This window comes from Primulina tabacum, chromosome 14 (assembly GCF_025594145.1).
Source record: "Primulina tabacum isolate GXHZ01 chromosome 14, ASM2559414v2, whole genome shotgun sequence".
NCBI lineage: Eukaryota > Viridiplantae > Streptophyta > Magnoliopsida > Lamiales > Gesneriaceae > Primulina > Primulina tabacum.
The window spans coordinates 34,027,415-34,054,239 of NC_134563.1; the positions used below are offsets into that span (position 1 = coordinate 34,027,415).

The 26,825-nt window shown below is 34.3% G+C and overlaps 3 protein-coding genes and 1 long non-coding RNA gene across 4 annotated transcripts; 2 read left to right on the top strand and 2 right to left on the bottom strand.

Annotated features, from left to right (window-relative positions):
• Positions 1-3,839: 3,839 nt before the first annotated feature.
• Positions 3,840-4,421, top strand: LOC142524867 (uncharacterized). The gene is made up of 2 exons (XR_012814976.1): positions 3,840-4,062; positions 4,158-4,421. It is a non-coding gene; the product is annotated as an uncharacterized LOC142524867 (long non-coding RNA).
• A 1,003-nt stretch (positions 4,422-5,424) lies between these two features.
• LOC142525265 (putative sugar phosphate/phosphate translocator At3g11320) lies at positions 5,425-8,914 on the bottom strand. Its single transcript, XM_075629497.1, has 4 exons — positions 8,261-8,914; positions 7,526-7,629; positions 7,176-7,404; positions 5,425-5,941 (listed from the first exon to the last, which is right to left on the bottom strand). The coding sequence occupies exons 1-4, from the start codon at positions 8,708-8,710 to the stop codon at positions 5,795-5,797; spliced, it is 930 nt and encodes a 309-aa protein (XP_075485612.1). The 5' UTR covers positions 8,711-8,914; the 3' UTR covers positions 5,425-5,794.
• Positions 8,915-13,392: 4,478 nt separating this feature from the next.
• On the bottom strand, positions 13,393-17,277 carry LOC142525079 (proline transporter 1-like). Its single transcript, XM_075629250.1, has 8 exons — positions 17,209-17,277; positions 16,899-17,126; positions 15,785-16,009; positions 15,602-15,696; positions 15,092-15,281; positions 14,861-14,985; positions 14,467-14,682; positions 13,393-13,958 (listed from the first exon to the last, which is right to left on the bottom strand). Coding segments are annotated over exons 1-8 (1,458 nt in total). The 5' UTR covers positions 17,210-17,277; the 3' UTR covers positions 13,393-13,580.
• A 4,794-nt stretch (positions 17,278-22,071) lies between these two features.
• LOC142524870 (uncharacterized) lies at positions 22,072-26,492 on the top strand. Its single transcript, XM_075629011.1, has 6 exons — positions 22,072-22,330; positions 22,806-22,845; positions 22,936-23,019; positions 24,313-24,475; positions 25,501-25,774; positions 25,895-26,492. Exons 1-6 carry the CDS (start codon positions 22,277-22,279, stop codon positions 26,084-26,086), a joined length of 807 nt encoding a protein of 268 aa, XP_075485126.1. The 5' UTR covers positions 22,072-22,276; the 3' UTR covers positions 26,087-26,492.
• The last annotated feature ends 333 nt before the right edge of the window (positions 26,493-26,825 follow it).

A 26,825-nucleotide genomic window follows, 5' to 3' on the forward strand; every position in this document is an offset into this window, starting at 1 on the left:
TTCACGATCAACCAAACAATATCCTATTGCAGCACTGGCCAGGACTAGACACAACATACTACAAATAAAATATAAAACAACGTAAAAACATCACCATACAGCTACACATGACATCTCCCTGACAAATATATCAAAGCAGTATAATATAGAGATATCTGAGAACTCTGACACAAACCAACTGACTACTGGGTACCACACGCTGACGCTTCACCAGACACGTCAAATCCAATTATGAATGACATCAAAAATAATCACAACATAAAAAGAAAATAGGGGTCGGACCCCAGTACGACAAACCAGTAAAATTACGATGTATATAAAAGACATGTAATAATACCAAGTAAATGCAATTATATGTGATGCATGAATGGTAACAATGGAACGACGGATACAAAACGGAGTCCAAATAAATAGCATCATCAACAGTAACAGTGGCCACTCGTGCCAGGAATGCAACATCAAATAGCCGCTCGTCCATGCACGTAGCATCGGGAATGCGAGTAGCTAAGTCGCTCGTCCCTAGCTGTCATCTGGGAATGTGGTTAATCCTAACTCACTCGTCCATCTAATGACTCAATATATCTCAACAAAATCAACATAAATCGCCGTTAAATGAGTCAAGGCTCAATATGTTATGCCAATACAATTTATGCATGAATGCAACAAAATAAACATTTAAGACACATAACAGCAAACAACATCCACTGAATATTCTTACACGCCAGTATAATCGTCATAATGATATAAGTTTGAGCGTACCTCAACTATAATTTACAATACCACAATAATTTCTTAAGTACTTTCTGATGAACTCGTCCAACAATATAATCTACAATATAAATTCGTTATATTCTTCAATATAGTGTATTTTAACCGACTAAAACAAATTAAATCGGCTCGGTTAAAATTCAAATTCCGGGCAACCCATAAAACCCGTTTAGTATCTGAAATTTCAAGCTTATACCCCAAGAATCAAGGTTTAAACGCACAACGGTGATCTCGCGAAGGTGGCTCGTCAGAAAAGTCTACGGAATTACTGTTCACGGTCAGAAAATAAGCTGGAAAAATAGCGGAAAAACTTAATACTTTGCTTATCAAACTAATCCATCAAAAACAACCAATAATCGAAGCAAAAATTTGACCTAACAGTTGCTGGAAAACAAGTCGATCGAGCTCACTAACTTTCGATTCAAGGCAGGAAAAAGTCTAATAAATGGAGGAAAAAGATTGCTAGCTGCTGCGCTACTTCTCCGACTGTTGGAGACGCTACGCGAGGTAGAGAAACTTTCTTTCTGTTGTGGATTAAATGATATGCTTTCTCTTATATCAAATGAGTTGAGTTAATTAATAAAGTGAAATGGGTCGGGCCCAAAATGGGTACTGGTCTCTCACAAAAGCTCTCTGTGACAATAAAAAATATACGACTCATTTTAAATTTAATTAAATAAAAGTGATTTTGACTTTTTTAAATCGAAAAAGGGAGTTGACTGCTGTTAATTAGATGAGTTCATTTATTAGGTCATTAATTAGTTAATTAGATTTTACTTTTTTTAAAAATATTTTTTAATTGATATATCCCTCCTCGATTTGAGTTTTCATTTATTCCCACTATTTTTGTGTTCTTCACGACAAAATAATCAAAAATCATTTGAAAATTTGAAGATTTGTAGAGAAGTAAGTATATACTCGAATGCTCTGTATTGCTAGATTTGTCTCAGTTTAGTTCTGATTCTTTTTTTTTTTAGAATTTTTGTGAGTGGAGTTAGTGTGAGTATTTACAGTCGAGGAACGTGTTTATTGTGTGGTCGAGAAGGTGGATGGAGTGTGATTCGAGTATGATCGTATGTGCTAGGTCTGGATAGTGGAGTGTGAGTAGAGAATGTTAGTTCTGGCTATTGTGGTTGAGGTGCCTCGACCCACTGTGGGTCGAGGTGCAGCTGTGGGTCGAGGTGTGCATGTGCACACCTCGACCCACAACATGTGCACCAACCTGTGAGTCGAGCCACATAATAAGTCTATATAATAGCATATTTATAATATATCATATTTCTTTAAATACATACTATTGTCTATAATATAATACTCTTATCTATGTTTTGTAGGTTATGCCACCTGTGATCAAGAGAAGATGTGAAAGGAAAAAAACAAAATAGATTTCTATCTGTAGGAAAATTTAGTAGAAGATAAGATTGAATGATATATAAATTGTTTGAATTTAAAGATAATCGATTTGATTTTATTAATATGTAATGTGTTTGTGGTGAATTTTTAATTTTGGTATGGGTCGAGTGGACAAGATTGTAATGTGTGTAGTAGATTTTTAAATTTGGGTCGCGCGGGTGGTAAATTGTTTCAATTTTGGGACGAGTGGGTCGAGTGATAATGTTAGAGGTTTGGTTTAGGGTTTTGTTTAGGATTTAGGGTTTGGGTCGAGTTTGGGTCGAGATGGGTCGAGTGGGTAGGAAATTTTTGATATTTTTGAGTTTTGATCATTTTATAATATAGAATTCACTTTATATATAATTAGAATGTAAATATATATAAAAAATTTATTTGTGTAAACATTAGTTATATGTTATAATTTAAGTATGTTAGTTAAAAAATTCATAACAAGTAGAAGAATGTATCTCTTATTCTAACAATGCGAGTTGAATTTATACTCGACTAAAAATCTTAACAAATTTTATAATTTCACTAAATTCATAATAATTTTTATAATAATAGAACTAAAAAAATTCTAACAAATTTCATTATATATTCACTTTAATGAATGTATATCGAAGCATATGAAATTAATATTTATTGTATATAAACATTAACAAATTTTATAATTCTACTAAAATTATTAACAAATTTTATAATAATAGAACTAAAAAAATTTATAACAAATTTCATTACATATTCACTTTAATGTAATGAATGTATATCAAAGCATATGAAATTAATGTTTATTGTATAAACATTAACAGATTTTATAAATTTTATAATTATACTAAAATTTTTAACAAATTTTATAATAATATGCTTCTCGGCACATCTATTACAATATATATATATATATATATATATATATATATATATATATATATATATATATATATACTGCACCAAATATTCTATCTCTTTCTCATTTAAAAATGATATAATTTTCTTACAGATTTCAACATATCTTGATCCTAAAGTTAACTTGCATTCAAAAAATTGATACTTTCCAAGTTTAGCGGGAAATTAAACCTGTAAAAAAAACAAAACAAACAAAAAGATTATTAGTTATATAAATTTAAAACAAAACAAAGATTATTAATTATAAAAAATTAAAATTAATGGATCGTGCTTCACGACCCAAACTTTGGGTTGTGAAGCACTGCACAAGTCGTGAAGCCGTGGGTCGTGAAAGCCGTGCTTCATGACCCTTGGCTTCATGACCCAGAGTGAAGCTCTTCATCTTGGGTCGTAAACACTGACGAGATACAATAAATTTCATATCTCAAAATAAATTTCTTATCAATACGTGGTTTTCTTGTTGGATTTGTTGCAGAGCAATAACTTGTAGACTCGTGGTTAATTGTTAGCCAAAAAATGAAAGGATGGAAGGTTGAGAAGAAAAAGATTTTTTGTGAAGATAAAAAATGAAATGAGATCTAGGGTTCGGGAAAGATGGAAAAATTGAGTAAAATAAGTTTTTTTATTTAATTAAATTATAAATTTTATTATATATAAAATTAAAATACACTAATAAATAAATTAGTTTTTAAACAAAGGATAAAAAAATAAATTAATTCACTGTTTTTTTTTAATAAACTCTTCCGTACTCCATATTTCCTCATTTTCCCAAAGCTCTCGTATGTTTATGCATTTGACATCTTACAGTCATTTATCTGCAAGTTCTTCTGTCTCTTTTTATTTGGTTCGATTTATGAAGCTCAAGATAAGATTGCTGATTTTGAAATGAAGCTCATGGACGATAGTGAGCACCTAGGGATTCCGGAAACAGAATCCAAAGCCAAAGTTAGGATGGAATCTGGAGAATTTGCAGAGATCTCAGCTCCATTGGAGATACAGGTGCTTTTTCTTGATTAAGTTTTTGGAGTCATTTGATACAGTTTATTCTATGTCTTTGACACATATCTCATGTCACGATCCCTTTGTTGATGCAGTTGTGTTTCTTTAACGAAAGAAGGGGTAAGATTCTCCACTAGAGGTGACATTGGCGTAGCGAATATTGTCTGTAGTCAAAATTCTTCAGTAGACAATGTCGGTATCCATTTTGTAGTTCCTTTATATTAAAAAAATTTCAGAAATTTTCTTAATGAACTGAAACCACATTGTTCTTGCATATAAGATTTTAGCCTGAAGATGCTACGATCATAGAAATGGAGGAATCAGTTACTCGGACCTTTGCACTGAGGTACATGAACTCATTCGCCAAGGCCACCCCACTTTCGAGCCAAGTGACTCGTTATCATGTCTGCCGATAAACCCGTTGTGGTCGAGTATAAATTTGCAGAAGTGGGTTCTCCGGTTCTATCTTGACCCGAAGATAGAAGAAGATGAGGATGGTGGAGCAGCTCCGGTGCAGAAGAAAACGAAGATAGAAAGTAAGGCTAAAGTGGGGAAGAAACAAGAGGAAAAAACGGAGCCTTTACTTGTCGGATAAACTGAGCCTAAAGTTGGCAAGAAGCTAAAGGCAGAAGCATATCCCATAGTTGTTGAGGAATCTGACCCGGCAGTTTGAGAAAGAAAGCCTAAAGTGGTAATTGATCATAAAGTGAAAACTGATGGTGAAAGTTGATTTCTTGATGGAAACCAAGCATGAAACTGAAGCCAAGGGTGAATATGAAGCCATGGATGTTGAATGATTTGGGTGGTCTTGTTTGATTTTGTGATATGGTGGTGAGATTCATATTCTGACTGGATGGGAAATAGGGGGTTTGTTTTGTTGTGGTGCAATTAGAATGATCGAATATGTAACAAGAATATTTGACCTGAAATGTGTGCTCAGATTGCAAATCTTGATCTATGAAGCTAATTTTACTTTTCAGTTTCTTGAATGGAAGTGGCATTTCAAATTGTGCCAATGTTTGTGTAGTAATAAATAAAAAACGAAAAGCAAAAGGTTACAAATTAAATCCCCTCTCTTGAAATACAGTAAATGGTGAATGGCTTGCCAAATCATGGTGGTATATCACATATCTTTCTTTCTTTATGCTTCGTTGTTGCACTTCCATCATCGCAAAAAAAAAAAAAAATTGTCGACTCCAATCCATGTGCTGAATTTTGATGAGTAGACTGATGTAATCCACACAACAGCATGCACAACCATTATATACTCAAACAAAATTTAACCACAAACACTACTATTGAGATACAGCAAGGAAAAAAGAAATGTAAAATACAGAGACGAAGGGAACAACAAGAAATCTGATCGTGAATAAGAATTTCACATTAACACCTTTTCGAGGACTGGGTTCGTCAGAAGAAGATGGAGACTACAAGAAAAAATGTCTTGTCGATCGATTTAATGATTAAAAAAAAACTATGCTGTATAGGGTGGGTTTTAATAGTTTCTTGAAAGAATACAAGGCAAAAAATAGATCTTTCAGCTGGCAAGAATCAAGGCCACATTTAGTCATTTAGTGAACTTCTACTCTGTAAATCAAGTGATGGTTTGCTGGTACATGTCAAACCTCTTCCTGAGTTTCGAGAGAACAATAGGTCGTTGGTTAAACTTCGTACACCAGCTGCACAGACGACAGCCATCAGCTAAGTTTGCTTTAACTCTTCAGATATTCTTTCATTTACTTCGCTTCTTGGCTTCACTATAGAGGATGACACCCATCACTGTCAGAGTATACCCGAGCATTCCAGTAACAGAGACGGGATTCTTAAATATCAAGATGGAAATTACCACTGCTACTGCCCCTTTAGCATTTCCAAGGACCTGAAAGAGTAAACCGTTACACCTAGGAAATATTCCACTTGGACATTCAACAGGGAAACCAGAGGTCCAGAAGTAGTATTAGCCAACAGACCATAAGTTAATTGTATTGTTTGGACAGTCATAGCAATGTAAATAGAAATCAAGTTTTTAATTCCGATCGTTAGACATAATTATAATGGTTCAAATGGGAATGGGGTATGTTGTTCAAAATGTGGAAAACATATCAAGCTTCCATAGCAGATTCCCATTCAAACAAAAAATAGCAACATAAATTCAGAGGTGTGACTCTTGTCAACAACTGTTACGTGATGATGGTCCTTGCTCGACTCAGTTTCTAGAAGAGCTAAAAACAAAGGTCAGAAAATAAATCTATTACCAAAAAAACAAAATTATATATAAAACTTATAATTCAGACATCGTGAAGAAGGTATCCCCAACTTATATTGAAAAATCGCTACCCGTGAAGCCAACACGCTATTTCTGGGGCACAAAGATCCTCTCTCAAAATATTATTTGAATTGCTTATAATCATTTTCCTTTAATAAATAGTGCACAATGTTATTGGCACTATGAAGGCAAGAAAAAAGAACACAATTCAGACAATAAGATCTTGTTCATTTTTGTGCCAGGAAGATTTCCCTTCCCAAAACGGAGACAAACACACTAAATTAATTTTCATTTCCTCTCCCCCATATATGGTTTTCATCCTTCTCATAGCTTCAACAAAATCATTACTTTCAATTAACTTTTCTCAATCCCAAAAAAACCTCTATTTTATGTTGAAATATTATCCCAAATACAACATTTTAAAACTTTCAATTTATTTTTTAAAACAGTTTCTGACAGGATTTGACAAATACAATAATAATCATCATCCACAAAACAAAACCAAATACACAATTTTTTACTTCAAATAATTTGCAAAAGTTATTCCAAAATTGCCAAAACAAACAAAGAAGCCCTAGTTCATGGCATCTGAAGCCACGGACCACGTCTCTTAAAGAAGAGTGAACACAAATTCCCAAGTCTACAATTTTTTGTACCCTATGATATTTAATATCATTGCTATTTTGTTCATTGACAAAACTCTCATTATCCCGCATCATTGTTTCATGATGTAAAACCTACCATTAATTCTGGTTACAGTTCTCATTCGCTGTTGTATACGTAATATTCAATGACAATAAATCAATACAATGAAGGGGAATAACTTGGAAAAGGAAGTAAGAATTACCTGAAGAGTAAGGGCACTGGTGTGCTTTGTGACCAAAAAATTGGTCAAATTTACAAAATATGCAAGTGCAGAATTGAATAGCAGCAACCAAATAATTCTTAGATCCTCTCTTGCGAGTGCCAATGTGATGCCCACTACATTTTCTTCCATAGCGAGTGTTGCAGGAAGTAGAAGTACGACAGCAATAGGAGCCATGTACAGAAGCAGATTCATAGAGTTAAGTTTTTCCCTATATCAGAATAAAATAAAATTTTAGAGCTTATATCAAATTAATTTACAGAAAAAATAAACATAAAATTCGAGCAACGCGTTCACCAGAATAAAAGATACACCAGGAAACAAAAAACTACCCTTCAGATGAAAGCAAAATTCCCTGAACCACTGATTTAAGTGCCCTTGCAGCTGTCGCACCAACGCACATAATAAATCCAAACAAATGGAAACTCGGTTCGCCCTAATACCAATGAAAGATGGAAAGAATAAAAGAAAAATTAATTTTTCCCAAAGTCATAAAACAAGAAATTCAGCTGTTAGACGTGCGAGAAGTAGAAAAATTGGTGATACATGCTTTCATATTTATTTTGCAGCCTCGACTTATCTTAACTAAAAAAACATATCGTCAAAATTGGTCATTACCGTTGAGCTACACATTTTATTATCCATGAAAATTATTCCCAATGTATTCAGACATCATCCTCAAGCTCATAATATATTCTAGTATAAATTACAAAAAAAAAAAAACAGCAAGTACCGCTAACTCTAACGAATAGATAAGCGTACAACAGTTCTCCCAGGACCTCTCACCGACTCAATCCACATCAAACCGATGAGGATACATGGAAAAAAATAATGCCTGATCAAGAAAATTCAATAGCAGCTCTACGATGTACCCATTAAAAACCATATTAATCGGGGTCACACTGAGAAATGTAATATAGATGAAGGGCGACGATATATTTTGAACTTATAAAAAAATTAAATAAAAAGTTTGAATTTTCTCATATGCTACTCATTCAGCTAAATCAGCCCCATATATCGAACAATATCTTAATCAAAACACAAAAGAACAAAAAATAAACTCATACCCCGCTAGCAATGACCACTCCGGTAACAACTGGAATCAACGTCACGTAAGTCAACCATGCCTCTCGTTTCAGCGTCATTAAATACGCAAACACTGCCGTGAAGAAAGGCGTGGTTGCCCCAATCGCCTGATTAAAGCTAACAGGCAAATACTTGAGCGAAACATTCCCACTAACCACCGACGCGCAGAAAATCAAGCTAAGAGCCGAAATCTTCATAAACTGAACCCTAGATCTTATCGTCTGCATCGGAACCATCTTCATCCACACGATCGCGATGTAGCTGAGCAATGAGCAGGCAGTCATGTGGCACATCGTCAAGAAAATCGGAAACCTGAACCCGTAATTGCTCAACAAGTACTTGTTCAATAACAAAACCCCAATGTTGGAGGAATACCATGCCGACACCAATCCGATTGTGAAAAATCGGCCCGAGGATTTCATCGCGGACATCTTTCCTAAATCTACCAAATCAAATTATTAAATTACGAGCGAAAAACGCACCTAAAAAAAATGATCTTTCTACGAAATGGGAGATATAGGTTTTTCAATGGATAAATTAGAGTCGATGGAGGAGGAGGAAGAAGTGAAGGGATCTGAGATGCATCTGTGAATGAATTGAGAAATTCAGTGGAAGGAATGAAATCGTGCGTAGAACGTCTATATCTATCTATATATATATATTTTTTTTGTTTTTGGTAAATTGATCTTCTTATTTTACCATAAACACGTGATCATTATACTAAAAGTTATACTATGTAATAAAACTTGAGTCTCTTTAGTATCTGAATTTGGTCCGAATTGATTATACCAAACTAAATTTATATATTTAACCAATCATATAAATGGACTTAAAACCACCAAAAATTAAACAGAACATCGCGTTTTAAATGGACTTATTAAATTCTCCGTTTTCTCGTCGTATATAAAAGTTAAACACGCGAAACATGTGAATACATAATTTTCAAGGTACATTCACGAAATATTCATTGTGTGTGTTCTTGAGACGCCCTTGATTATGGGAAAACACAATTTGCATTTCAAAACTAGCTGGCTAATTCTGATGACATGCATTCAACAAACATGTAATATAATTTAGTAATTTTTCAAATTCGGTCCAACTTTTTAGTACTAGTCAATTTTTTTTAGCATCGTTCTTTAATGAATTAGAACCAGTTGAGACTGCCACAGTCTTTGGTTTTATTGTATTTATTTATGATTATTAAATCAAATTGAAGTAGTATAAGTAGAATCAGATCAGAAGCAATCGCATCATAATTTCCCACGATTTGACAACTAAACGAACTAGCCGACCTTCAGTTTGAAGCAAAGGTGGTAGTTATGCATAAATCATTACTGCAAATTTTTTTTTTTGTGTGTGTGATGAGAAATTCTGCGCAACATTTATGGAAAAATGTCATTCTAATTCATATATATCGCATAAATAACTAAATATATTGTTGGGATAGTTACATTTACCTCTTTTGAGGTTTATCATAGTTTCAAAAAAAATATTAAACTATATTTAGATGTTACATTTACCTCTTCATATTTCAATCTAGTTCTTTCTAAAATTACAAACACTTCGATCAAGTTTATCGTATTTATTTATGACAAAAACTTGTGTGAGACGGTCTCACGGGTCGTATTTTATGAGACGAATATCTTATCTGGGTCATTCATGAAAAAATATTAATTTTTATGCTAAGTGTATTGCTTTTTATTGTGAATATCGGTAGGGTTGACCCGTCTCACAGATAAAGATTCGTGATACTATCTCACAAGAGACCTATTTATTTATTAATTTTCACGAGTCTAAAGAGAGTTATATGTAATATTTAAATATAGTTGGATTTTTTTTTTTTACTATTGCAAATTTAAGAGGAGATGAATGTAATTAAGCATGTTTGAATTATTCGAGGGGAAGAACCGAGAACGTGCCGAGATGCGCAAATAAATGCATGGAGTAAGCAAGGGGTGGGGTGTTGACTTAACAATTGTATTTAAATTTGGGTTAAACCAAACACAGTTGAATGTAAACCAATTAATATATATTATATTTCTTATATAAATAAATAACAAGAGATCGAAAAACTATCTGGCTGCATGGCATTTGCCAATTGTTTTTGTTGAATTACTATAATCAAATACATAATTTCCAGCATGAATAAAATAATAGCAAAAACTTGTGTGAGACGATCTCACGAGTCATATTTTGTGAGACGATTCTATTATTTGGTCATCAATGAAAATATTACTTTTTATGCTAAGAATATTATTTTTTATTGTGAATATCATAGGATTGACCCGACTCACATATAAAAATTCGTGAGACCATCTCACAATAGACCTACTCTAAAATAATATAGCTGAGGAAATACAATATTTGCTGTTCTTGAGATTCCCTTGATTCTGGGAACACGATTTGCATTTCAAATACTATCTTATCTTATCTTCTTAATAATAGTATCGAAAGATTTAAAACAAAAGTTATTTTATGTGATATTAATAACATGAGATTTAGGTTGTCACTTCTAATGCAAAGATAAAAGAAGGATATTTAGTAGCACTGTCAAACATGGATGGAAAACCACCGAGCAAAATGGAAAAGGAGACAATAAGAACGATGTTTTTTAATTTAATTATACCAAAATCAAGAAACAGGACTGCAAAGGTCAGGACAAACAAAAAAAAAGCAGAAGAAAAGTTCGGCTCCGGCCACTTCGTTGAATGACTTGTGACATCTCTTTGTTTCCAAGCTCAAACATTTTTTGTTGCTTCAATTGCCTGTAAAATTTGAAATAATAAAGCATCAATTTCGACAGCATATATCAAACTGCTAATCATCGAATACACAGTAGCAGCACAAGTCAGATATCGGTTTTCTTCTAGGCGCTACCCGGTTGATGGCTTCTTGGAAGCGCAATGCTCGGAGCTTATCAAACTGCGACGTCACTTAATGCAGTTTCTCACTTAAAATTAACACCTGCATTAGGAACAGGAGACACTTGACATATCGACAAGGATATTATAACGCAAATGCCAAAAAATTATGTATGATGCACTCAATATAGATGACTCTGGAACCAACTATTTGGGTTGCTGAGTTTTACTTTGAGATGTAGATGGCCTTTTCTGTTCAGAATATTGAAATCAAAATGGAGGAAAAGCTATTCGGTGCCACAACACCTTGCACCATGCCATGCTACCTGAACCAAATTCCAGAGTAGCTAATTTAATACCAAGTTTAAGAAGAAATCTACGGATGCCAAGATGATATGTAATTCAACGCTGCAATTGTATACTCCTTGGGAAAAAAACATGAACAAATAAAAGTTTGTTTCCTGTACAATTATTAATAAAGATCCTGAGAGGTAAAAAAAGGCTACCAGACAGTAATGAATTAACATGTTTCTTGATTTCAACAAACTAAGATTAACGGATCTACCAAATATACCAAGGTTGGGGTGGCTGTTTTGCCAAAACTTGAATCCTAGGTTTGAATCGAACTTTATTTGGGGTAAAAAAACTCGTACCACTCCATGTTTGTGCGCTATACTATCAGTATTTGAATTATCACTTCTGATGCTAAGTCACCCCTTTGCATTTGCATCCTCCTCGTTTATGCTATTTTTGAGAACATCTATTCTCTCTTTACACGTTTTAATGAAAATTGTAACCTGCATATGTAGAGTCAGTAAAAAACGTGCTGGAATATAGTACCATCAAGCAAGATCGTTATGTAATCAGCTAAAAAACAGAGTAAAAAACTGATACATGTTACAAATATATCACAAGCTATTGATCTCCACTCATTTTGATGCAGGAAATCTTTCTATATATCCTCAATGACAAGCCAAAAAGACTCAAAGTTCTAATCTTTGGTTCAAAGAGCTGCGGAGATGGATCCTCGGAGAAAAGTGAAAAGGCATGGTACATATAAGGCATCTAAAGTTTGGAGAATACAAAAGAATGCACAATCAAGCTCTCTATGTGAAAGTGCATGTGGCATAGTGAACACGAACGAAACCGATTCAGAGATCAATACTTGATGCAACATGAAAAGTTGTAAAAGAAGATAAACAACACGAAATGACATTGGACAGTTGAGCTATACAGACATGTCTTGGTTTAAGGAGCTGACTGTAAGTTGAACAGTGAGGATTAAATTCAGCAGGGCATGCTAAAGATGAAGTTAAGTCATGGGAATTATGTTACACAATCAAATAAAATGAAATTGTAAGTGGCATGATATATACATATGATTCACTAAGAGGGAACTGTATGTGGCACAATAAGTATTTCACAGATTAAAAAACGTAAGTTTGCTCTTCATTATTGATTGCTAATCATTTAATATACTGTCATTTTTTCACCTGAATTATGTCCAAAAGGTTGAATTTTATAACATGGTAGTTACAGAAATGCGACTGAAAACTGACAGATACTTTATGTGATACACGCATGAAGTGGAAAGCCACGCCCCGGGGAGAGATAATAGGCATCCAGAACGATTTCAAGCATGAGGAACAAAAGGGTCCCGACAAAAAACAATGTGGCAAGTATGTGGATAACTGCACACGACACCTGAGGACGGATAATGTACCCACAATCATTAAAAATACGCTTTCACATCAGTAGGTAACCAAGCGGGTTCAGTCCGCCTCCAAATAGGTTGATGTTTAATCAATCCAATCCGCCTATTTCATACGGACATATCCTGTTTTGACAACTCTTTTCCCATTATTAATTTTTCAAGCCGATGATCTATTTGTGCAAATGTCTCGTACGGGGGATGCTTGAGTTTGAAATTTAATTATAACATATTTATCTTCAACTTTAAAAAAAAAATCAAGATTTAGAGAAATTTTTCCAGTGATCATCTTGGTTTCATAATTTACACATTTTTCATTTATAATATGTTGTAAATTAGTTCAAGATTTTTGTCCATTAACTTTCATTTTTTTCAATTATAGTTTTTTTTCATTGTATCGATGATGTGACATCATTTATGTTAGTAATAATCGACGTCATATCAACATTAAGATAGAAAATAATTAAAATTAAATAAATATGCAAGCTAGTGTACCGAGAGTATGAATTAATTGATAACATGATAAAAATAGAAAATATGCAAGTTACGAAGCCAAAAAATATTATTCTCCCGATTTCTTGGGACATCAGCAACTGAGCTTCCTAGAGTTTGTGGTAGGTTGGCGTTTAAAATCCATAGGCGTAGAATTATGTAGGAAAACGACTAAAAATCAAACAAAAACAATGTATTTTTAATGTACACTCTTCAATCAATTGAAAAGAGAAATAATCATAAATCTGCAAAAACATGGTAAGTACTAGAATCCACAGCAATAAGCCTCACTGCAGAAATTGCTGCTGCAACAGACATGCATCCGAAAACCAGGACATTTAGCCAATGCCAAGACTTCTGCAAGGATGTAAGCTTATTCTTCTTGGCCACAAGATACATGTGGTTTGCAAGAATAAATGTGAGAGGGAATGTGCTAATAGCTCCTGTAAGACTCATGAAATCGCCCAAGAATGGTAGCAAGGCTGCAACGAAGGAGGTCATCCCTAGATAACCGCCCCTAACTAAGATCCTGAAAGACAAGTTGCGTAAAGAAAGCGCACTTCCTTTTATCCCATATTTTGTGTCCAAGTATTCATACATCGGACTCGCAAAAATCTGAGAGCAAAAAATGATGATCCTGGAGTAAATATACATAAATCCTAAAGATTTCGATAAACTGCAGTAGAAGTTCTTGATTGTGGTCTTATATTGTACCGGAATTCGCACCCACACTCAGTTTTTAACAAACTGTTGAACACATCAATCAAAAACTTTAAACACACATGGGACGTATACGTACAATACTATATGCCACACAAAGCATACTTCTCTCGGTGTAGTATAGATTAGATCTCTTTCTTCAAGTTAGAATACAGATCTAGTGATGCCCCAGAGCGTAACATAAGTCTGTTGTCTTTTATAAAGCTTCACAACTGTAACCTTAAAAGGGGTATATTTTGCATTGAAAAGGTGTGAACATAAAGTTATAAAAAGGTAATTCAAGGGTGCTGTGGTAACCGGGTTTCATTTGAGGGGGTTTTGATTTAAGTTACCTTAAAATATTTTCATGAAATGAAAATTGGGTAAATCGAGATAAAAGTAGAAAAGAGATGACGATGAATACATGTAAAGCAATGATTGTCTGCAAGAAAGCCGAAATATTAGCAAAAGCCTTGATCCAAGTTGGACCATTAACATTGTTGAGCAAGTAGGCTGATGTCTTCGAACCATAAGCCCAGTATCCCATAAAGGTTACTGCAAACATTGGCACAACCCCAAGTGTGAACTGAAAATACAGAGCCTTCATCATGTTCTCAACAACTGGTTTTCTAACTGTTGCCTGTCAAAAAGATGAATGAACACCAGAGTTGGTCAAAAACCGAATCTATAATCTCTAAAATGATTTTATGAGAGCAATTCAGATGCCAGAAAGTCACATGTAAAGTCTCCCAAAAGACCCTACTGTTCATTATACATGCTATTCACATGGAAAGTTCCTCGTTAATTTTCTGTCTTACCTGTATTTCTGGAAGCATTCCAGTATTGAAGGCAAAAACAAGATTTGCAGAAGCACCAATGGTAGTAAAAATCTTGTCTGTGACTGATCCTGGAATTTCATAATCCCTGGGAGGAGCTTCAGTGCCTATTGCAAATAAATGGTTTCCTCGTCACAAAATTAAAATATATTCTGCTCCCAGAAACTGGATTTTGGTACGTCTTGACTATAAAAGAAAATGAGGATAGTATACCATCTTTCAGTGCCAGTGCAAATCCTATGATGATGTACACCAGACTAAAGAACGTTGAAAATGCCAGCCATATACGCAGTGCTGACAAGTGGGGTATGGCCATGGCAAAGAGAGCACAGGCCAGCCCCGCTATGGCAATGGCATATGGAAGTTTCATGGAGTTGTCACCATGAAAAAGAACATAGAAAGCCTGTGAACCATAAGAATAAAGAAAATCAACTAAAGCCTCGACGTCTTTATAAGAAAATCCCAGTTTCTCAACAGTTCATGGCATAGATAGGTATCATGCTTCAAGATTTTGAAGGTATTGAAACATTCAGAAATTTGCAGCAGCAATCAATTAATTAATATATCAAAGGAAAGTTAAATTCGAACCTTATTCTCTTCTCTGCCATCGTGTTAGAATTCCACAAGTATAAATACATTGACAAAAGTTAAATAAGAGGAATTGAGAAGACTATCCTCCAAACTCAAACATGGGACTTTGAAACAACAAAAATAGTGAAGTACCTTAAAAGCCTGACCGGCTAAAATTATAAATCCAACATTGATCATGAAGAGATTCACATACTGCAGTGCCCATGTCAGAGAATATGCCTTTCTACCTATAAAAATAAAGCTTAGAATGTCCCACTCTGAAAGAAAAGGGACTGGAATACTTGTTTTCATGTCATTATTCATTTTTACTCTTACCATATATAAATCCTGCAAGGTCTCTGTATCTGATATGCCTCTTTCCTCCGAACTCATGAAGCTCAGCAACAAGAGCATTTGCGTACAAAGATATTGCTGTTGCAAGGATAAGTCCTACCACACCTCCTATCCAACCCAACGGAACCATGACAGTGCCAGAGTACCCCAGCACATAGGCACTGTTGATCCCAGTAGTGAGAACAAATCCCACTTGAAACCATGAATCTACAATAACATAACAAGAATAAGCCAAGATGGTTCGAAGTAGAGTAAAATAAAACACATCACATGCCATCAGTTCAAAGCTAAAATCATCACATTGATCTTTGAGGGATGAACAGTTCCACTAAAAGTACACTGAATCTTTATAGTATTTGAATCTAATTTAAGCCCAAAATGTTTTGTTCGATGGATTTCCGCTCAAATCACTACGATTATTAATGGTTTATTAACATATTTCAAACTAAAAGTATAGAGTTCAAATTCAAATTCTAGTTCTAGCCAAACCCGAACCCAAAATATTTTTTCAAGATTCGGACTTTTGTTTTAGAGCCATATATATATATAAATGAAATTAGATAATATAATAGAGTCAATTATCATTCAAATTTCCATATTTTGAAAAAAAAATATCATTAATTAGGCTATATAAAGTTCATTCAGGATATCCTAAAATAGCTATAAGATACAGCTTAAAAGTATACATCATACGTGGCACATGTAAAAGGTTTAAAATAAAACATTTTATACCAACAAATTTTCCAGTATTAGAAAGAAAATTTCGCTTTATTAACATAAGACTAAACAAATTAAATCTCAAAATCCGATCGAGTTTTCCCGATCGAAAAAGTTTGAAAACATAACATCCTCAGAATGGAATACTTACACATTCAAAGCGAAAATCACAAATAAAAATATCCAAAACGACTCAAGTCGAACCCAGCAAGTCACTAAACAAATCTTTTATTTCCGAAAGCATGAGTTTTAACCCGAAATATACTGAGAGAATGAAAACCCCTTCGGCAATCAACGTTTCCTATGAAATACTGGACCTAAATAATAAATAAATAAAAAGGTCCGATGATACGAGCAAAAGAAAAGAAAAAAAAAAGACCATGGCTAATTTGATGGGCGGTGTCTGGAATTTCGACAGCCAAATGATCATCGGAATAGACTTTTCCCGCAGCGGCGGAGCTCCCAACGCTGTCGTCTCCGCCTTGGCCACCCATTTCCAGCACCACCTCACCACCAACTTCTTCTCCTGCTCCCGATAGCAAACCAATCACCTCCTCTTCAGATATCACCAAAGCCAGGCCTTCTTCCTCCTCTCTTTTCCCCGCCACTATTTATCAGTGCCCAATAAATAATCGAATAAATAAAAAAACCCGAAAATACAACACACAGCTTGCAGAGATCGAGCGTACTTTGAGAGAAAACGAGAGGGGAGAATTAACAGCTTAATCGTGTGTCGTTAATTTTCTATAAAAAAAAATATCGTTTTGCGTTAAAATTGGTTATTCGTTAATTCTCTTAATAAATCGAATCCAACGAATTTTTTAATTTATTTATTTAAACAAAAGAAATGCCATTGATTGGTTAGTTAGTCCCATCAAATCAGCATATTGGTTCCGTGGTTGATTACCGTCAAATGAGGACCGTTGATTAGATTTTTGATCGGTTGGGATTCGTTAGATACCGCCAACTGGAGGCTGCTTCTTCCCACGGGGCTACCATCAATAAATGTTGTTTCCTTAGTGTACTTTACGTGATAGTCCGAATGTTTCTAATTGATTATTTATAACAAGATGTCAAAAATGAATCTGACTTGTCAATTTGACCCAAAAGATTACGGAAAAACGACAATCTTATAAAAATTATTGTGAATATCGATAGGGTTGATCCGTCTCACAGATAAAGATTCGTGAGACCGTCTCACGAGAGATATACTCAAAAATTATTATATATATCGATGTTATAAATGTTCATCATATAATATTATTTTTTAAATAATTATTAATTTTTTATATTGAGTGTATCTTAAATTTTCTAGGAGCAGAATTTCAAATTTATGAATTTGTTCATAAATGAGGATATTTGATTAAATATTTATTTTGTTAAATGTTTATTTTTAAAACAATTTATTGAAAGTAATTTTGTTATGTTTGAACTTTTTTTTATTGTATTGATCACGTAAATTTTTATTTTGTGGAGTATTTGAATTTTCTAAACAATTAAATCTTGTATAGATTAACTAATAGGTTAGACAACTTCTACTCTTAAATTTAAATATTTAAATTCATGAAATATAATTATTATATATTTAGGCGATGCCTCATTATTATGTGTTTAAATTAGAATATTTATGATGTGTTTTGAATTTTTATTTAATTATTTTGTTAAATAATAAAATAATAATGGTGCATAGTAAAAAATTATAAATCTTTTCAAAAAATAAAATAATATCATGTTGTTCTAGTTGGTTGGGGTTGGGGTTTGGGTTTGGGTTTGGGTTTGGGTCGGGGTTCATAGTTTTCGGGTTTGTTCAAGTTGGGCTTGGGTTGGGAAATTTTTTTTAATAACCATGATTCAACTCGACTCACCCAGACTGACACCCTAACGTGGCATGATATGTCCATGCTCTGAATTTTTCTTCCACGCACATTGGGGCGATAATAAAATATTGTCCTAGCATGAATCCGGTTCGGTCGACCCTACCCCTGCGGGCACTGCCTGCAGGGGTCGATCCAACGGCTCGGATTTTTTCGAGCCAATTTTTTTTTTTTTTTTACATGGAGGTGGGCCCAGATCACTCATGTGGAGTGATCCGGGCCGTTCATTGTGCCTGCACGGGTAGGATGAAACAAACCCATGAATCCTCTGTTCCATCAATTATTCCTTAATAAACACGTGTCGGGGCAGTCAAGAATTTCCGTCCTAACGTGCCTTATTCTGTTTGGGCTTCGATTCATAGTGCGGGGTGGTCAAGATTTTCAGTCATCGAGAGCCTAACTCTGTGACACCTTTTACACCAACCGATTTGAGGAATGTATAAATTATGACAAAAATAAATTAAATGTGAGCTCAATGCAATAAACTCGTGTGTAAAAATGGACTAAAAAAACACAATAAAACATGAAAAAATGAAACTTATCAACATCTTCGTACTAACTTTTTAAATATGTTATAAGACACAAAGAACGACAAAAAACAAAAGCTAGTTAAATGGAAATCTCACGACTCCTTTTCATGCCTTGGTGAAATTGTACATATTTCTCATCAACCAAATCACAACATGAATTAAAGTTGTGCAGTGTCTTCATTGTACTAGACGACACAAAATGCAAAACCAACATCATGTCAGAATAAGAAAAAACATCAACCAAATCAAGAAATAAGGCCAAAAACAAAGAAAAAAAAGAGCTCCCCTGATCACTTTTACTCTTCTGGCGGTGGCACTCTGTCCTCATGATCATGTGGCTATAGGAAAACTTATTGTAATTGGAATGATAGAAGGGATGCCAACGGTGGTGGATAGGTCGATAGATCAAGACCTATCTGTGTAGCTCATATGTATCAGTTTTGCATGTTTTATTGTGTTATTTTTAGTCTATTTTTGTACAAGTTTATTTTGTTGAGTCCACATGTTTAATTCGATTTAGTCATAATTTATGCATGTGAGTCGTTCCTCACATCGGTTTCTCCCTCGAGAGTGCAGATTCAGATGCTCGGACAACCATCTCCATCTCATCAATCTGACCCGATGTAATCGTCTACTAAGCTCGCACCCGATTCACCCGGTCATCATCATATATGTAACCTATTTGATCACTACCTGAAAGAACAACATATGAAAAGGGTGCCGCTTAATTGTGATGAATACCCCTGGTTGAATCAAGGTTTGTAGTACTTTACTGCTCTTATATCTCAAGTAATTTCAATGTTATGTATATTTTGTGCCTAGGGAGTAATATTTGTCGTGAACTAGTTGTTCGCCCTCCTTATGAATTTACATTCTCAACTTCCAAAATCAAGCACCTTCTTTGCAAGGTATGTCTAGAATGATCCTTAAAAAATGAATATATTTGAATGTTTTGCTTTCATTCACACCTATGTACGATTGTGCATTGTTTACATGCTTACCCAGGAGGATATTTATCTTTTTTTCAGGTTATCCTTGCTGAAATTTTCCAAAGCGTGAATGCCACCGTTGTTGGTCTAACAATTAATGTTTGACTCGAAAATTACGGGGTGTGCAAGGCACATATTCGTGTCAAATGTGAAGAGATCTGACTTCGTTTACCAAGCGTTATGAGTCTCGATTCGACCGTTAGTTATAATTCTTTCGAAATGGCTTCAAAGCTAAACGTATAAACCGAGGAAAATAAAGAAATTATAGAGAGAATCCATGGACAACATCAAACTGAAATATACTGTTATGAATTTTGATTAACATTCTACAATAAAGTTGAAGAAATGGGAAAATAGACTGCTTGGAAAATGGAAAATGAGCGAACAATTAATGACAGAATTCTGCAGAGCTTTTGCTGTAGATTTGTTGGATGTGATGCTTTTGTCACATTTTGCACGTCAGTTTGGGCTCCTTTTCACGATCACTCCACGATATTCCATCTTGGGTAATGGTTGTAAATGGCCGCAACTATCTTTCACTGGGCCGACTGTAACTACACTGGGCTTTACTTATGGGCTTCAAATATTTTTAAGCACAACAATTAGTTATGAGGATTCTGAAGTACACTTATGTGTTGGACTCGAACTTGTTAGAGATGTCGACCCGCCAAATCACGTGTTTTATATTATTACCTTTGTTCCAAATAGATTCTGGAAGATGTCAATCTCTTACTTCAAGGGTTTGTCGAGACTAACTTTTTTTCCCCGTAAAGTTGCTTTGCTTACTCAATTTCACTTCAAAATGACATTTTTAGTATAAATTTGGAAGGTGTTGCGCTAGAAACTCTAATATCACATGCCTTTGAGGTCGTATGAAAGGTGTTACGAGTCTTATTTTGTGAGACAGATCTTTTATTCGGGTTATTCATGAAAAAATATTACTTTTATACTAAGAATATTGCTTTTTATTGTGAATATTGGTAGCGTTGACCCGTCTTACAAATAAAAATTCGTGAGACCGTTTCACAAGAGACCTACTCCGCATGAAAATGTGTTTCCAATTCGATTTTGTTTCTTTCCTCAGGTTCCAGGTTATAATCCCTCGTACATGTCTATCAATGTTATCATCTATAAATGTTCGTTGTTCGGATAGTTGATGAAAGATTATATCATATCTTATCTAATATAAATGCAATTTATAAATATATTTATAATATAGGAAAAATGCAATTTAAAGGCACATTAGGGTACGATCTCGTGTACTAAGACGGATTAAAAAATTGTAATGCCGAGAATCTCAAATGTTGACCTTTTGCTGTGGGAGTGAAAATAGAAGTTCGGTACATTCTTTATTAAGAATTTTCTATAAGTTTCTAGTGATTGTTTTGATTAAATTATTTAATCGGGTCGGATTCCGACCAGTCGGTCGGTCATCTCGGATACCCGATTTAATATTTGAGGTACCCGAAACCTACTATTTTTTTTAATTTTTTTCTTCACACATCTTAAACAAACATCGAGAATAAAACTTGTAGCATTAAAAATACAAAATACAAAAAAACAGCAAATCAAGTATAACTTTTGATAATTTATAGTTGTATGTTAAAAATTCAAAATACAAAAAACTTGATAAAGAATACAAAAAGCCATAAACCAAGGGAAAAAAATCCATAATGAGAGAAAGAAAGAGGTTGTGTATGAGTTAAAAGTTTGAGTGGGTCTATTGTGAGACGGTGTCACGAATCTTTATCTGTCCTACCGATATTCATAATAAAAAGTAATACTCTTAGCATAAAAAGTAATATTTTTTATGAATGACTCAAATAAGATATCCGTCTCACAAAATACGATCCGTGAGACCGTCTCACACAAGTTTTTTCCAAAAAATTTTAATAATCTATCCAAATCTTTGGGTCGAACAAAATACAATTTTTGATAATTTATAATTGTACGTTCGACTTTAATATTTATATGTTAATGAATTTAACGAAGATATTAAAAATTTATTGAAAATATAAATATCCCTATAATTTTATGGAGTTTTTTTTTAATTTTAAACATGACTATACTAGAATATTCAAGAGTCTTTACTTCATTACCTCAAAAATTTTAAAACAATTAAATTAAAAATCATAAATTTCTCGTGTTGAATACGCAACTAGGTTTATCATATCCCATCGATTTACCGACTCGTGTTGTTTGTACATTATATTTTCGAACTCTTTTCCACAGGCGTCGGAACTTGCAGACTAAGCATTACACGGGGCATCCGAGATCACGGAGTAGCAAGAACACCGACATTCAACTCAATCTAGCATCACTATTTGAATACGTGTTGCTCGTTTCGTGAATCGATTGAATCCGATGGAAGAGTCCTTCACCAATCTTCCCTCTAGCCACCTGCTCGGCTCTGTTCCGGTAAGCATTTACTGTTGTCAAATTATTGTTACTATTATTGGAAATTTTGTCATAGTCTACGCTATGGAATTATTTGATCGAATCTGATCTGGTTGAGATATGGATATCTGTGCTGTAAATTATTTACTTTGTTTGGGAGCTCGGAGAGCTTGAGATTTGACGATATGTCGTTTTCGTTTACGAGGACTTACCTTTATTGTGAATGTTGGGTTGGTTTCTTGTATTAAATTATGTAAATAACGTAAATTTCTGAGGAAATGGGGCGTTGGCTACTTAATAGGCCGACGCAATTACGGAGTGAATTACCGGAATACTGGTAAATATGATCATTTATATTTTCTAATCCTTATTTAGTACAGGATGGTAGTTGTGGCTATCGTGAGCCAATTAAGAATTTGGCGTGCTTTGATGATTAATAGATAATCACGATTGTACATGTTTGGAAACCAAATTGAAATTTCTTGCACACGTGCAGGCGGCTGTTGGTGAAGATCAAAATACCAACAATAAAGAAGGTATGAGCTTCTATCAAAGATTCATTTAATATTCGTTGCCTGAATCTTGCCCACCAAAGCTTCTCATTTTTATTTTGAAACTCCATGTAGTTCCTGGCGCGAATTTGCAAATATTTCCTCCCAACAATGGTGGAGGGGCGGGTCAGGGATATCAAGCAATAGGTGGTGCCAGCGGTAAGTAAGAATTTTACTCATCTGCTATTTGATGGCAGTTGTTTCACAGGGATCAGGGTGTATTGAATTGCAGCATTTTGCATTTATGTCATTGTTGAAAAATGGTGTTTTCTGTATTCTGGCACTGAAGATTAAATCATTACTTCCACTTTTGTTAGCTTCTAATTTACCGATTATGCAAATAATGTATTCGAACAACATATACTGGTTTGAAGTAAGAATATGAAAGCAGTTGCATTCTGTAAGTTCTTCGAAATGGTATAACAGCTAAAAAAAATTAGAGCACTACAAACTGTGAATTGTCACTGATTGGATAAAGTAGGTAGATAAGCAATGAGATGTGAATTGCCTGGCAATAACAGAGAATGGACTGAGAAACATTTTCCTCGGTCCCCAGTCCTTTCTTGAAATCATGACCTGATTGTACTGTCACTTGTCGCCTTTCTAAAGATCAAGGAGCACCAAGTGTTAGCTCCTCCATCCGCGTGTTTTTGCAAGTAACGCCTGCTATGCTGTGCGGAAATTCAGAGCTTATATATAAAATATTGATTTCTATCTGAAGAGGAAACTGCCCTGCTTCTTTTCCTGTCAGCAAATCACCAAATTCAAGAATATTTTTCTTCACCATTTTAACAGTACAACACATTATCAACCCAAAATAGTAAAAAATGTCGCATTTGGCACCCATATATTCCTATGATGGCCAAATTGCGAGGTGTTTACCAAGTATTACTGAATTAAACCAGGGTGACATATTTCTTCTTTTCATATGTGGGACCATTTACTTACGAACTTGAATGATAAGATCATGCATCTATCTCTCTCTCTCACGTGAGCCATGTGTAGTATTTAGTCACAAATTTTTTATCGACCCTGTTTCACCTACATCTTACACTGGAAATGGAAACATGAACAGTAATAGTAAAATATTGAATAAAACTAAAAGTGTGGGGATCCATCTAATGGTTTTCATTTGAGCAAATCTCATACAGGTTTTAGCGAGAATGAAATGTGTTCCATAAGATGTGTGGTGCTTTTCCTGTGGAATGCATGATGTTAATTTGCTGTTAGTTCTGTCTTTCGCTTATTTTGTATCAAGGAACTTACAGAATGCTCTTTACGCATGTTTTGATCAAAAGTGAGCTTTTCTCATGTGAGAATGATTCTTAGGTATTTGTGTGGATGACGTATTCATTGTAATCCCAAGTCCTTTTTAAGTGTTAAATGATTAATGATTGGACCTAATGGATCTTGCTTGTGCAATTAATTATGTACTGAGGCTAATGGTTGCAGATGGAGGAGGGCAGCAGGAAACAAACCGGAAGGGATTATTTAACATCTCTTCTTACACACAATATTTCAATGTAGACACAGATATTGTGTTGAACAGATTGATTAGTTCTTTATATCCTACTACCGGAGATTTTGCCAGCAAAATTGATGCGAACCCTGATCTGTAAGTTGTATGGTGATTGTATATACTCATTGACATTCTTTTAATGCTTAAAATCTATATAATTTCTTTATCGAAAAAGAATTTGTTCGTTTTCCCTCCAAGTCTGAAGTGAATCAAGCCTCCTTTCCTTCCATGATCTCATTCTTCTCATGGGAACGGGCTTACTTGCCTGGTATATATATTGATGCATATGTAGCAAGTGCTGAGGAAAACTAAATATTCTGTTGGATTGCATATGATATGATGATTCAAAAAATTGTACTGGTTCCTTTCGACTAGTTTTCTACGTGAACTATAATTTAAGATACAAATGTATATGAACTGGATAGGAGCAAACTTAGGAAATGTTTGTTTATAAATCAATAAAAAAATCAGTTGAAAATGGCCGTTGACCAAACTATTCGGCATTGGTCTCAACTCTCGAGGATTCTTTTGGAAATAACATATTTTTGTGCTGTGTCAAATTAACCAGTTGGTTGGAAAAAATTCCCTTGTAAAATACCGAGGAACAAATTTAGCTTGATAGTATTACTCTTGTTGTCAGTAACACTATCCAACACAATGATGGCTGATATCAATTTTTTTTTTAGTTTATTAGGAGCCTGTCTCTAATTTCTTCTTGTTTCTGTTCAAGTTTAGTATAACTGAAACATTTTTCTGTTTGTTTCCATTTTGTTCTAAATGCCTTATACAACTGAAACTCAGTGCATTTTGTCCAGTCAATGAAGACATTTGAATCGGCATGTGGTGTATGATTGATGACTTATTATTGATGAGTTTTAAGTTCACTGCCTTATATTTCTCCCATGTGGCATCTAGATTCCCTGCTTGCCATATTCTACAATTGTAATAAGAAAGAAGATATATTAATCGGGACACTATGACAACGATCCTCTCTAAATCAGGATTTTTATAATATACTTTTCTGAAAACAGAAAATTGTTTGATGAAGAATATGGTTTTTTGTCTTCCTGTTTATGATTGATCAGACTCGTCTGGAATCATGACCATTTATCATATTTCAGTTACGGTCTTGTCTGGATCTCCACAACGTTGGTTTTTATGATTGCCTCCCTCGGAAACTGCGCCTCCTACCTAATGCAAAGAAGAAGCAGCCAAATTTCGTCATGGACCTTTGATGTCAACTATGTAAATGTGGCAGCAGTATCCATATATGGTTATGCGCTCATAGTTCCACTCGCATACTACTTTTTGCTCCAATATATGGGTTCAACTGCCAGCCTTGTCCGCTTTTGGTGCTTGTGGGGATATTCCCTTTTCATTTTCGTCCTAACCTCTGTAAGTATAAATGACCATCTTATAAACATGAAATTCAATCTTACGCATACTTATACAAGTCCTTATTTGCCGATGCATTCGAAATGTGACATGACATTTATTTCTTTTGGGTACTTCCAGTTTCTGCTGGTTATTCCAGTCGAATTTCTGAGATGGACCATAATATTAATTGCTGGTGCTGCATCATCGAGCTTCGTTGCTTTGAACCTCAGATCTTATGTTCAGAATAGTGGACTCACGATAGTGGTAATCTCTGCATTCGTGCTGCAAATGGGCTTGTCGGTCTTTATCAAAATGTGGTTCTTCGCTTAGCTACGTACTGGTATGGTTCGCTGACGCTATGCTGTGCTTTTGTTGCGGAAGAGAAAACCGGGTTCATAAAATAATTATATTTTATTTTCTTTTATATTTTTGGATGGAAATTTACTACTTACAACCCTGTCGCTGGTAGCTTTTGGGTGTTAATATTTCTAAGAAATTGAAATAGATTAAAATGTGTAAAAAAGGGAGTTTTTTAATGTGCAATTAAGAAATACTCGGTCATATCAGTTATATTGTAATAGTGGGGACTGGGGAGTTTGGACCTGACTGGTTTCGTTTCGTTAGTGTGCAACATTATTGTAGAAATTTTTTGGTTTTTGTTGAATTCTCCTCTTGTGTTAGTGATGAAAAGGACACTTTTTCTTTCTTTTGTTATTTTCATACATTGAATCAACTTTTTTCAGCTGTTACTTGTAAATTCATCGTTCCGTCAAATATTTTTTTATTATTTTTTATTTTTGTTTTGCAAAACAACATTCAAACATCTACCAAAAACTAAGGTTAAACCAGGAAAATTATATGCATAAATATTGGTAAGACAAACATTGTATCTTAAATTTAAATTGTTGGTTGTGTGATGGCTGTTCACTGTCGATCGAGGAAGCACTGGTTTACTAGTTAGTGATTTAAAAATAAAATGTGTTCTATGAGAAGTTCTCGAGTCATCAGTGCCTTGCAAATGTGAACATATTTTCGTAGTTTCATTGTTTTTATTATGTTTTTTGATTTT

What these genes read in the sequence shown, in the direction of transcription:
- LOC142525265 (XM_075629497.1), bottom strand. Translation starts at nt 8,710, where the DNA reads ATGTCCGCGATGAAATCCTCGGGCCGATTTTTCACAATCGGATTGGTG. An exon ending in GAGTGGTCATTGCTAGCGGG is followed by an intron (nt 7,630 to 8,260) that starts GTATGAGTTTAT and finishes CATTGGTATTAG; the next exon opens with GGCGAACCGAGTTTCCATTT. An exon ending in ATTTTGCTTTCATCTGAAGG is followed by an intron (nt 7,405 to 7,525) that starts GTAGTTTTTTGT and finishes ATTCTGATATAG; the next exon opens with GGAAAAACTTAACTCTATGA.
- LOC142525079 (XM_075629250.1), bottom strand. An exon ending in CCTTGCAGGATTTATATATG is followed by an intron (nt 15,697 to 15,784) that starts GTAAGAGTAAAA and finishes TTATTTTTATAG; the next exon opens with GTAGAAAGGCATATTCTCTG. An exon ending in AGACAATCATTGCTTTACAT is followed by an intron (nt 13,959 to 14,466) that starts GTATTCATCGTC and finishes TTTTGCTCTCAG; the next exon opens with ATTTTTGCGAGTCCGATGTA.
- LOC142524870 (XM_075629011.1), top strand. Translation starts at nt 22,277, where the DNA reads ATGGAAGAGTCCTTCACCAATCTTCCCTCTAGCCACCTGCTCGGCTCT. An exon ending in ATTGATGCGAACCCTGATCT is followed by an intron (nt 24,476 to 25,500) that starts GTAAGTTGTATG and finishes ATCATATTTCAG; the next exon opens with TTACGGTCTTGTCTGGATCT. An exon ending in TCATTTTCGTCCTAACCTCT is followed by an intron (nt 25,775 to 25,894) that starts GTAAGTATAAAT and finishes GGGTACTTCCAG; the next exon opens with TTTCTGCTGGTTATTCCAGT.